Genomic DNA, 13,334 nt, shown 5'->3' on the forward strand with positions numbered 1-13,334 from the left:
AATTTAACTTAGTGGGTATACTGTTTCCAGTCCCATTACTGATTTTTATCCCTCTGTGATAACATACACCCAAATAAAGACTGCTATGTATTTGATTTTAAAACTATTAAGATGTAAAAAAGGTTCACTAAGCCAAACACCTTAGAAAATAGCCTCAGCTATTTGCTATGTTTAGATTATACATGCATAAAAGTATTTATGTATAGATGTACTTACCTTACACAGTAAGTATCTAAAAATTGTAAATTGAATACTTTTGAATGTAAGCAGTTGAAGTGAAACCTGTAGTGAGTTCTTCAGTCAGTCAACACTAAACCTGTTTTGTAAATTTGATGCTAGTATTATACTGGACTTTCTCAAAATGAAGCACACCTATATATGCATATAGTATATGAGCATGCATATATGTACAGAAGCCCTTCAAAAGGAGTTCAGCTTTTATAAACACCAAAACACTCTCTGCCTGTAAATTTTCTTGCTGAAATTTGTATCATTAACTCTCAAATTTACATCTTCATGTTTGAGATATACTTTTAGGACTGTCTGTGCATGTAGACTTTGGTCAACTCCTTCCTCCTCCCTCAGTAAATCAGTTAACTTAAAAAATATATTGTGACCATTTTTATAAAATACATGTTCATAAAACAGATTAACATATTTAGCTTACACAGAAATAAAATTAAGTCAATCCACTCTCACAAAGAATTTCTATTTTGTAAAAATGTAGCTTGTATTTCAGTATAATAAAATCTGATGTAAGAAACTGTTGAGTGGGTTAAGTGGTTATTCTTAGTATATCTATTTTTTTAGTGTCACAGTTATTTGAGGTGTTGGTGGAAGGGGAGGTGTAAAAACATAAGTTTTTGCAGCCAGAAAACAAAAAGAAAACATTTTCGGTATGCTGACTAAATGGCAGTTGTCACATTTTTCCTTCCTTTCCAAGTCAAACTAGGACCTTGAAATCTAATTTGAGATGTTCCATCAGGATTGGCTTGTACCACTACTGAGAATTAAGTGAGTACCTGTAATAAAGTACCAGTAAGTCATATGTCTATACACACATGCTAACTTTTCAGTCAAGATTCAGCACAGCAAACTGAGCTGTATTTGCAACTTTTAGACTGGCCTGGTGAAAAGTAATTTGGGAAATTAGTACCAAGTTGTGAAGAAGTTTGTAATTCTTCCCTGTTGCAGTCTCTTACTTTATTGAATGCTCATCTGTCCACTTCTCTTTCAAAGTAGACCCTTATTTTCATCCTTGAATACAATTTAAGTCTCCTTTGTCATTCCTGTCCTTAAGCCAACCTTGAATTTTTCCTGTTTTTAAATCATCCTGATTTTTTTTCTGTTAAACTGATGTCCTTGGGTATTTAGTGACATTTCATAACATAACATAGTCCCTTTACCTGTTAGAAGTAAATTATCCATCTCCTATATTTTCATCTAATTATGAAGCTTTGAAAGGGAGCATCTTTTCAAAAGGCAACCTTTCCTTATGACCTGCTGTCCTTATTAAGATGCCTCTTTGGACTGTATGGCACCTGCTCAGTTTTCACATGGGAAGCCACCAAGGGGGATTCATCTAAGGTGAAAACTTAACCAGCTTCCTCCTTGCCTGCAACTTTTCATTGGTTCCCTATTTCCTACACACACACACACACACACACACACACACACACAAAACACACGATATCCCCAAATTATGATATCCCCAAATTAACATGCCACTTAAAGCTTCTGCCTACGTTTCCATCTTGATATTTCCTACCCTGACCTGAATGCTGTTTTCCTGCTTGTACCATGCAGCTTCACAGCTCTGGTCTTACTCAAACTCCCTCTGCCTGGAATGCAAATCTCTCACCTTCACTTGGCTAACTCCTGCTCATCCTTGAAAATCTAGAGAGTAGACATTCTCCAAGGAGCCCATTGCCTCCATCTTTATCAAGGCTTTGTCTGGTGTGCTGAACCCTGATTATCTGTCTCTCTCATAAGACCATATGCTCTTCTGGGCTGGGATCACTAAATCATTCTCTTTATTTTTAGAACCCAGTAGAGGTTGCTGAGCCATGGGGGTGGGAGATGATATGCATAACCATTGGCGCATATTTCTTTAGTTAATAGAGTAACAACAGTTTTAAAGACTAAACATGTTAAATTCGTAGCTGTAGGAAGTAGCTGCTTCCTGAGAACAGTGTGACCATTACATGTCATTGCAGTGTCTTTCCTTCGTCTCTTTTCTCCAGAGACCTAGGCTTGCTGGGTATTTCATTAAATGGAGGGATCTGAGTGTTCACCTGAAAACCAGGTTTTTAAAATTGTATCATTATAGACTTTAATTGGAAAACACCAGTATTAGGGATTTACTGTGGAATACACAGTAATAAGGTGTATTCTGAATATGAGTGTGTAGTGAGATCATGGCATCAAGACCTTTCTGTCATCTCAGAATCTTGTGTTTTGGAAAACTTACTTTTATTTTCCTTAGAAAATTTGTTTATCTCTCAAACTGTGGGATGCAAAACTGAAATGTCAAAAATACACCTGCTCATCTTCTTGATCTAATATTTCAATTTCTAAAGGCAGTCCTTGTTCCTGAGAGACTTTCTTTATGTCATTATACATAAATAAGCTATTCCTCCTCAGCTGTATCTGCCAAGCAACACTGTCAGCCCTGTTACTAGGAGAGTAACTTATTGGTAATTGGACTACAGCCGCAGTCTGATTTGTACTACAAAGGTAAAAATCATTATGCTGCTTCATGCCCAGTGACCACTTATTGAAAACAGATTGAGAAAGGTGTGAAGACCACCTTTTCAGAATGTCAATAAAGTCCTTCCTCCCCACAAGTCTGATTTATCTTCGACTGCATTTTTCTTTATCCTAGTGCTCTTTTCCTGGAGGTGACTCTTAACATAGGTCACATGCCAGTGCACTCAAATAATTCCCCATGAGCTTCCACATTGAGGCTAAAAATGTTCACTTTTAGATAGATTCCATTATATATCCTTTCCTTTTTATGTGTTTTTATCTGGGAATTCTGGGGGCACGTTTACAAGAGGAAGAGCAAAAAAGATTAAGAACAATTGAGGAATTCTGTACAAACAACAAACTTATTTTCATCATGACTTAATTAAAAGGAGCTCAAGTGTACGATTGAGATTTTTGACAAATTGTAAATTTTAATGTTTATTTCAAAATAGCTTTGGAAGATATAAGCAAGGGAAGACTTATGGCAAAGCAAAGCAAAAAATGACAAATAATAAAGGGGTTATGGCATTTTAGACTTGAACTACCCTTTCAGTACATTTGCACATACTAAAGTTCTGGAAAAAAATTCTGTTAAGAGTGTCAAGAATAACCGCTCAGAGTGTAAAAATATTTTGTGGTCCCATCAGCATCAGCATGCCTTATGCTTCTTTGGTTGTCTCTTCAGCTAGTTCTTATTTTACAGCACATGATACATGAAGTGATTTCACACCATGCCCAAGATGCGGGCCACCCACCAGCTACAAGGCATGATGACTCTGCAGGCCGAACGGCAACCTTGATAATTATAAGGCCATGGGTAATAGCCCCCCAGGGGTTCACAGATCTTCTGGCAGTGGGTGTAGCTCCGCCTACATTCTATACAACAGATTCCTTCGTGATCCAGTCTAGGGTCGAATGTCATGCTTTCCCCTTCCTGCTGCTGTGAAATAAAAGATAATTATTTGTGATAACTGCATAATGAGAAGGTCATAGCATGCATGTTATTTTTAAATAAGATTCTGAATTTTTCACTACTACGAGATACTGTAATCTGCTGTAAAGAGTTTTGATCTTGTTTACCTGCTGTCATTCATAATTCCTTTTGACACCAAGGAATCTACACCTATCTCACCTGTCACTGACTAGAAAGTTGTTTTGTCTTTTAAAATGATATCTTGGAGTTTCTCCATGCCTTTAATGAACCATGGTTACCACTCAGTAACTCAGCTTGTTTTAAGTAGGAAAGCAAGAAAGGAAGCATTATGATAAAAAGTAGCATTTCTGCCACTGCTAATTCTAAGTCAGTTGAATGCTTGTGACTTCTTGCAGTAATGGCTTCCAGGCTCTTTAGAAGCACATTTTGAAACTCATCAATCTAGGCTAAAGACAGATTTCAGTTCCAGTTACGCTGGCTCTGAGAACACTGTCAAGTCATTTAGTTTCTCCTGCTTTCATTTCAGTAACAGAATGGGGATGTTATCTCTATAGGGACAAAGGGGTCTCAGGAAAAGACTCCACAAAAACATGTAAAATTCAAGACCTTAAACTTTACCTTCTAGTTTTTTATGTAAGTATAGTTATATAAACACAAGATTATATTGAAGTAAAAATCTCCATCTTCACTGCTGGTGAGATTACAGAACTGGAAGGAACTCCCATCCCTCTAACCCTGCCCAGTTTACATATCTGGTTTTCCTTTTAGGGGACTTCTAAGGGTAGAGATTCTGCATTATTTTTAATATAGTATTGAAGTACATTCCCAAGAAGCCCTTATCTTAAAATTCTTGATTCAATTTAAGCCTCTTTCCTAAAGTTAGCTGATTCTGGTGTTGAAACAAAAAGTCTTTAATCATAATTTGGGATGGGGAGGAAGTTATTAAAAATTTCAGCCAGGCACAGTGGCTCACGCCTGCAATCCCAGCACTTTGGGAGGCTGAGGCAGGTAGATCACCTGAGGTCAGGAGTTTGAGACCAGCCTGGCCAACATGGTGAAACCAACCCCATCTCTACTAAAAAATACAAAAAAATTAGCCAGGCGTGGTTGGTGGACACCTGTAATTCCAGCTACTCAGGAGGCTGAGGTAGGAGAATCTTCTGAAACAGGAGGCGGAAGTTGAAGTGAGATTGTGCCATTGCACTCCAGCCTGGATAACAAGAGTGAAACTGTCTTGGAAAAAAAAAAAAATTTCAAACATACTGGAGAGTACAGGAAAAAAAATATATTGAACACCAGTAGACTCATCTAGATTGGACAATTGCTAACCTATTGTCAAATTTACTTTTCCCCTTCCTGCAACAGCAAAAGATAAGGAAATAATGTCCATCAAAACAAAACTAGTATTTTAAAGTGAATTCTGAAGTGAGTTTAAAGAGAATTGGAGGAATTGTGACATTTCATCCATAAATAATTAGAATGTGCCCCCCAAAATAAGGATGTTTTCCTAAATTTACAACCAGATTGCCATTATCACAAAATTAACATGATCTGATACAACCTATATTCAAATTATGTCATCAAAATATTTATTATCTTACTCTTAAAGCATTCGTTTTTTAATTCATCAGACTCTCTCTGTTCTTTTCCTTATTTCTTGAATAGGTTAATCTGGGACAGCAAAAAGACAACAACCTCATTTATTAATTATGGGGCAGGGAGAGTTAAAAGGCCTGTCGGTTGAGGCACTTCCCTATCTGAGGGTCTGACAAAGTTTTAGGATTGAAAGGTTGGGAGGAAATCTCATGTTGTTACCCTAAGATACATTTTTTTAAAGGAATAACTGAAGGACTGAGATCATGGAGATAAATGCTTTGAAAACATTTCTGCTTAAAGTCCAACATATAATAAAGGAAAAAATTGATATAATTGGAGTTTTTCAAGGGATACAGGTCACTCAAGACTGGATCCAAGGCAAAGTCACATCCTGCCCATCTGTAAAGGGACTGATGCCCTCACCCCTTGAGCCAGATTCAGCCAGCCCAGCTCCCCAGGGAATAAACAATATTAAATTTTGTTCATCTATTCAGATTCTTTTTTTTTTTCTTCTTCAAGCTAAGGTAGTATTATGGTGTCCTGAATTTTATGATAAGCCTTTGGTTATTTAGAAAATACTTTTTGCTCCAAGGTTTTCTAAAATATTTTTAAAATGATAAACTAGGAAATATATTGGCAACACCTGAAATAGTGTTGGACTGAATAGGCTACATAGAAAAACGTGCAGGTGACTTAGTATATGAAAAGATGCTTACCCTTACGCATAATTAAAGACAAGCAGGATAAACAACCAGGAGATAAAATTTACACCCAAGAGATTGGTGAAAGTTTTTTTTTTAAGTTTGATAATAAGTGGGTCCTTCCATTACTGTTTGCAGACATATAGCTGATGTAATTTCTTGAAAGGCAATTTGGTATCCTCCATTAAAATGTAAATCTACTTCAGTGCAGCAGACTCATGCTTCAGTATTTATGCTAAACATAGACTTCCGTGTGTGTACAAAGCGGCACAATACTAATAGCTAACATTGAGAAAGTTACTGCTCACCTGTGTGTCCCAAGCCCTGTGCTAAGAGCTCCACCTGCATTACCTTGATTTATTGTTGATAATCCTGTACAAATCCTGTAAGTCATATACAAGATTGTATCCTGTAGCAGTATTTGCAAACAGCAAAAGACGGAAATAATTTATAGTCATGAAAGCATAACTAAATTTCTGTACATTTATGTATACAATGAATTACTATTAAATGAATAGTAGTCATTAAATGAATGAGGTACTATGTAGGAAAACAGTCTCCAAAATACTGTAACTGGAAAGAGAGCAAGGTATAAAAGTTTTGTGTTAAAACTTTTTTTGTGTTAAAAGTGTGTGTGCTTTGTGTGTACTTAAGCAAAGACACTGGACAAATAAGTCATTGTTAATAGGTTGCTTTGGGGAGGGTGTCTTGGGTGGAAGGAAAACACTTCATAATATATCTTTTGTACTGTTTTTTAAAAAATTTCTGCATGTATTTTAAAATTTTATTTAGTTTTTAGTTGAAGTCTCGCTCTGTCACCCACACTGGAGTGCAGTGGCGCAATCTTGGCTCACTGCAACCTCAGTGTCCTGGGTTCAAGCAATTCTCCTACCTTAACCTCCCGAGTAGCTGGGACTACAGGTGCGCGACACTGTGCTGGCTAATTTTTTGTATTTTTAATAGAGATGAGGTTTCACCATGTTGGCCAGGCTGGTCTTGAACTCCTCACCTCAGGTGAACTGCCCACCTCGGCCTCCCAAAGTGTTGGGATTACAGGTGTGAGCCACCGCGCCCAACCCGTATTTTTTATTTTAAAAGCTAGCTACAAATAAATACTTATTCTACTTTTTCACTCCCTGAAAAGTATAATGGTAAATACTTTATGGAAGATTTGAGTTTTTAGCACCTTTGTGTCATCCTCACAAACATCACTTTTTAGTGTTTCAGCGTAAAGCGTTTTACATCTAACTGTGGGTCTATCCTCTAACTGGACTGAGAGCCCCTGAGGGCAGAAGGTTCTCCTGACTGACTGTGCACAGAGCCTGGGAAAGAGCAGGTGCCTAAATGACTGTCTGTTGAATGAATGAATAAAGTGGGTATAAAGGGGGAAGGAGAATACTTCCATATGTTTCCTCCAGGGAGCACTCTAGGAAACATTTTCAAATAATCAAATTTCTCATATGAATTTGTTTTCATGAATTTGCCTGTGACTCAAAAAAGAGAGCACAGAAAACAACTGAATAAGGGTTACCAGCCAATCAGGATTTTACACTACAGAGGTAATGCTTAAGTGTTCTTACCCTTAATTACAAGCCTTACAACAGGCTGGGCGCAGTGGCTCACGCCTGTAATCCCAACAACACCTTGGGAGGCCGAGGCAGGTGGATCACCTGAGGTCAAGAGTTCGAGAACAGCCTGCCCAACATGGTGAAACCCTGTCTCTACCAAAAAAGAAAAATACAAAAAATTAGCCAGGCATGGTGGTGGGCCCCTGTAATCCCAGCTACTTGGGAGTCTGAGGCAGGAGAACCTCTTGAACCTGGGAGGCGGAGGTTGCAGTGAAACAACAACAACAAAAAAAAAAACTTTGCAACAAATGAAAATGTATTTTTAAAATAATTGAATAAAAGTCTAAGTTGAATACCTAAATGCTCGTTTGAAACCTCATGTACAAACACCATTTCGGCACTATTTTTTTTTTGAGACGGAGTTTCGCCCTGTCACCCAGGCTGGAGTGCAGTGGCCCGATCTCGGCTCACTGCAACCTCCGCCTCCTGGGTTCGAGCGATTCTCCTGCCTCAGCCTCCGGAGTAGCTGAGATTACAGGCGTGTGCCACCATGCCTGGCTAATTTTTTGTATTTTTAGTAGAGACAGGGTTTCACCATGTTGGCCAGGCTGGCCTCGAACTCCTGACCTTGTGATCCGCCCACCTCTGCCTCCCAAAGTGCTAGGATTACAGGTGTAAGCCACCGCACCTGGCCTTGGCACTATATTTAATGCATTTGTCTAATCATGTCATAAAGCACCAGAACGCACGTGATAAGGATTATCGGGATTGAAGGCTTGTGAGTCCTCTTGAATGCTGGGTCTGGTTTCATTATTCAGTCTTCCAGCGCCTGGGTTGCCCTGTGGTCCATTGCGTGGTCTTTTAGTGGTAGTTGGAACAATTTTTCTTACCACTTCTCTTCTTTCCCTCTGGATTTCTGCAAAAATTTCCGTAAGTTAATCCCTTTATTTGAATAATTAAGGAAATTAGATCTGTGTTTATCAGGGTGAAAAACATAAGGATATCAAAGTTTGTGCATAACCAGATGGTTTAAAATTTTTGTACTGATGTTTGTAATAATAAAGCATGTTTTAGAGTCTTGGGCTAATAGTTAAACATACAGATAATCTGAATTTGGTTTTGTAATACTAATTGAGGACGACATTGTAAGATGGCCTGGCAAACCTCAACACCACCTCCCCCCTTTCTTTTGGTCTGCCTTCACTACTGGGGCTGAGAAAGTAAAACACCACTCATTTCCCCAGCTTCCTTTGCAATTAGAAGTGGCCAGGTGAGACATATCTGACCAGGGAGACATCAGCAGAATATGCTAGTGCAGTTTCTGGGAAGCCTTTTGCTTTCTCGGTAAAAGGGGACAGACAGGCTTCTCTGTCTTGTTTTTCCTTTCTTGAACACAGATGTGATATCTGGAGTTATAAGAGTCAACTTGTGACTGTGAAGTGATAGGCATCATAAGCCAGCATGCTACAGGTAGTAAAATGGTAACTGGGAAGAGACTTGATGGTATCATTGAGTAGCAGGTAGTGTCAAAAACCTCCTCTCTCTAGACTTCTGGCTATATGAAAAAAATAAACCTGTATTTGTTGAAACCACTGTTGATCAAATATTCCGTTAATTGTAGCCCTAAGTATTCCGAATGGATTGACTATATCAGTATAAAGCTTTACAGTTTGCAAGGGAAATATCTTGGCTTATGCTTTTTAAAAATCCTATGGGATAGAAAAAGCAAATGCTTTTATATATGAGGGTATCAAGCCTCAGAAAGGCCAAGTGACTTGGCCAAGATCACAGAATGGTTGGCATAGCTAGGTGCCCAGCGTGAACACCCTGGGTCTAGTTTACCACACAGCCTCATGGGTCCTGCAGCGGGGCTGATGGCTGCCAATTAACAAAAAATACAGGCCAGGAGCAGTAGCTCACTGCACTTTGGGAGGCTGAGGCGGGCGGATCACCTGAGGTCAGGAGTTCGAGACCAGCCTAGTCAACATGGTGAAACTCCATCTCTACTAAAAATACAGTAATTAGCCGGGCGCAGTGGCAGGCACCTGTAATCCCAGCTACTCGGGAGGCTGAGACAGGAGAATCACTTGAACCCGGGTGGCAGAGGCTGCAGTGAGCCAAGATTGTGCCATTGCTCTCAAGCCTGGGTGACAAGAGTGAAACTCCATCTCAAAAAAATGTAGAAAGTACCACACAGCTTGGATTTTGGTGTCTCTCTGAGACCCAGTTTCGTTATCTGTAAAATGGGGATAATAATAGTATCTAATTCATAGGGTAGTGATAGGGTTAATGAGAATCTGTCTAAAGGTTTAAGCACAGTGTGTTGCATATAATAAGCACTGAACTATTAGGTGATGAGGATTATATCATGCTTTGTTATTTAGGAGAACTCAGATGTGCTTTAAAGCCATTGGTAGCTTCCACAGATAGCATGGTTGGAGAGGCACAAGTGAGACCTGGATTTGATCACAGTTCTGCTTCATTTAACTAACTAAATGACCTTAGGCAAATTACTTACCTCTGTGAACCTTAGTTTCTTCATCTATAAAATGGGAACGAGTAGTTACCCCCACAGTTGTTGGCGAAGATTAAATGAGGACAAAGCGTAATGCTCTAGTGTCATGCCTGACACATAGAGCTCAGCAGGCGTCAGCTCTCCCCCTTCCCTTCTGACTTTTGTCCAGCTGTCATTCCCAGTGTCTCTGATAATACAGCTGTGTGACACTGATGACCTGCTGGCTTCAAGATCCAAGGACATGGGCCACTGGACCCTGGAGTGTGGTGCTTTTATTAGAATTAGGTGGTAGGAAGCCTGGCATCATCAGAGGGGGACTTAGTTTCTTGATTGTATTGTAAAATATAACTGTACTTATGAGAGATGGGGGAATCCATTTTTCATATCTATGATATTCCATTTTATGGATATATCAACATTTACCTTTCTAATCTGGGGGCATTGAGGTGTTTTCCACTTTTCTTGTGTACATAATATGTGTGATTCTTGTATGGATGTTGTGGTGATTGAATACTTAAAATGTGTTCATGCTATTGGGCTAGGAGGGACCAAACCACATCTTGAATGTGTAGGGAAGAAGCTCTTTCCCCAAGTGAGAAATTACTCATCATACCAGTTGTCTTAGCATTGCCGATAATGCTGTGTTCTGATCGCCAATGCCCACCCCATGGCCCTGCACTGGTGTTTTCCATAGCACCTTGTATCATATTATACAATTTTCTTATTTTAATTTAGTGTTTATTTGCTGTCTCCCCTTGCTACAATGCAAAACTCCTTGAGGGCATGGGTTCTTGTCTATTCTATTCACGGATGCACCTCAAGTACCTATGACAAGTATATGGCACATACTAGGCCCTCATGAATGTCTGTCAAATGAGTGAATGAACTCTCTGGGTAAGAGGCTTGTCCTCAGTGTGATCAGGGAGAGCCCTAACTGGTAGCGCACTGCAGACTCTCGTCCTCAACTGGAGAAGGTGGGAGTTCCTGGGCGATGGAAAGTAAGAAGGCCCACCCAGGTGGCGGCAGGTGTGGAACAGAAAGCCAGAACTTGGCAAGCCATCATAGAACTGTGAGTTGTGACCACCCACAGGAGCAAGAGCAGGAATGGCAACAGCACAGCCCATTTGGCAGCCCCTCTCCTGCCTGCTTCAGCCAGCCAGCCCGTGTTGACTGAGTTTGGAATTCTTTCTTACTGAGCCTGCATATGGTCTCGAGCTCCTTCCCAGCCCACTGTGCCGGGCAGTTACTGCCAGTGGCTTGTCACTGAATCCTATTTGCCTCACCCAGGCTAGAGAGGAGCCATCTTCTCCAGCTTTGGGACAGAATGGGACTTGTGAACCATAAGAATAAGTTAGTCATGGCAGAATCAGCGACCTGTACTTCCTAAGCCTGGTGGGTACTTTTAAAAATGGTAAAATATACATAATGAAATTTACCACGTTAACCATTTTTAAGTGTACAGTTCAGTGGCATGAAGCACATTCACATTGCTCTGCAATCATCACCATCTAGAACATGTTTCATCTTGCAAAACATGAAACTGTACCTATTAAACACTAACTGCCCAGTCTTTTCACTGCGTGCCCACCAAGCTTAGTGCTTTTAAAGGCCTATATTTTCTTTATTTCCATGCTGCTGTCTGCTAGTGTTCCATAAAATCTTTCAGAAAACATTAGCCTATCTCAGCTGTGCTAGGAGAAAGGCCTTTTTTTCCCACACTTGAACCAGAGCTACAAAATAGGCCTCTGGGAGGCCAGTGTGGTGACTGCAGTAGAAATAGTGAGAGAACTCGGGGGACAGGAGAAACTCAGGAGGCAGAGCGAGGTCCACCGAGCTCACCTGCCCTTCATCACCCAGAAATAGCTCAAAGATATGCTCCAGCCTAGCTGTGAACTCCAGGGAGTCTGCATTTATTTTCACTGGACTTGGAAGCTAATATTCAAGCTCTGAATTTGAGGAATCTCAGCCAATACCCACAGCAGCTTTTGGCTGTCCCATAATTCTAGGTTTGAACACAATAAAGACTCGGCAGTATGACAGTTTCTTAGTCCCTTGATTCTATGCCTTAGACATAAAAAAATGTAAAATTGGAAGGTGCAAACAACTGAGATTAAGGGGCAGAGCAGAAAGAAGTGAGAGTGTCATAAACAAAAGCTGCAGGTAATGCCTTGGCGTTGTCTTCCCAATCTGCCTCCTGTTAACCCCACTGCTCCCTCCCTTCCCTACAATAGTCATGGGCTATTTTCCTGCTTTCATCTCTCATGCTAATTACTGAGACACTGCCACATGCATCCTGATTTATCCTCCTTGTTACATGCTCAGGCCTGTGGAGGGGCTTGGAGGAACCTCACATGCATGAACAGGGAGAGTTGTAAACAGCATTAAGATAATTTAAAATGTTACCTTTTGGATAGGTTGGTTTAAGCCAGAAAATAGGAAGGTCGCCGCAGAGTTCTAAGACCTTAGAACTCAAGAAGCTGTTGTCCTTCACAGGCTGATCTACAGCCACCCAGATAAGAGAATTTTCTTCATATTTGACTGGCATGATCTTGCCTTCCTGAAAGTAAAAACGATTGCATTTGAGCAAAGAGGACAGTGAAACATGCTGCATATTAAGAGTCACGTGTTGCTAAAAGGTTATTTTGCCTTATAAAAAATTAATGAGAATTCCGAGTGCGAGTGTGCGTGTGTACAGTCGTGCACTTTACGGTTCTAATCTCTTCTCTTTGTAGCTCTTTTCACAATATTCAGCACGCCTCCTCCTGTTGCCCTGACTCTGGATAGCTGTACCATGTGAACATAAGTGCCCTGAGTTGAAGTGAAAATTACTTGATACCAACTTTGAGATTTAGGTTAATCTGATGTTTTTGATCAAAGATGTTTTTGAGGAAAAGCAATTGAACGAACCCTGGAATCCTACAAAGGATAGAGGAAGCCTTCATTTGAAGTGAAAATCTTGTGGGGTTTTGTTCTGCAGCTTCTGAACAACAATGGAAAAAGCAAGTGATTGCCTCTTTAATGTCTTCGGTTCAAAGTATTATTTAACATAAACCATTTCTCCATTTCCCAGCTGTAACAACACATATTTCAGATGTTCCTTGCATCAAGCACACCACTGAGATTTCAAAGTTAAACCTTGGATTTTCTTCCACAGTGAGATGCTGAGAATGGTTTGATAACCCAGGAGACAAATTTATCTTGCCAGGTTGTTCCTTTCATGTATTTATTAGTTTGCAATAGCTTGGAGAAATTAAAATGTTTTCTCCTAATTT

At 39.9% G+C, this 13,334-nt stretch overlaps 1 protein-coding gene across 2 annotated transcripts in view; it reads right to left on the reverse strand.

Moving 5' to 3' along the window:
• Positions 1–3,166: 3,166 nt before the first annotated feature.
• CNMD (chondromodulin) overlaps positions 3,167–13,334 on the reverse strand; it is a 36,013-nt gene continuing 25,845 nt past the window's right edge. The window contains exons 5-7 of one of the 2 annotated variants that reach the window (XM_009191987.4): positions 12,466–12,619; positions 8,297–8,463; positions 3,167–3,685 (exon numbers count right to left, since the gene is read on the reverse strand). In XM_009191987.4, the coding sequence (XP_009190251.2) occupies positions 3,473–3,685; positions 8,297–8,463; positions 12,466–12,619 (534 nt within the window). In that variant the 3' untranslated portion in view covers positions 3,167–3,472. Of the gene's footprint in view, positions 3,689–8,296; positions 8,464–12,465; positions 12,620–13,334 lie in introns of both variants that reach the window. The other variant, XM_003913917.5, reaches the window with a different exon arrangement.

This window comes from Papio anubis, chromosome 15 (genome assembly GCF_008728515.1).
Source record: "Papio anubis isolate 15944 chromosome 15, Panubis1.0, whole genome shotgun sequence".
Lineage (NCBI taxonomy): Eukaryota > Metazoa > Chordata > Mammalia > Primates > Cercopithecidae > Papio > Papio anubis.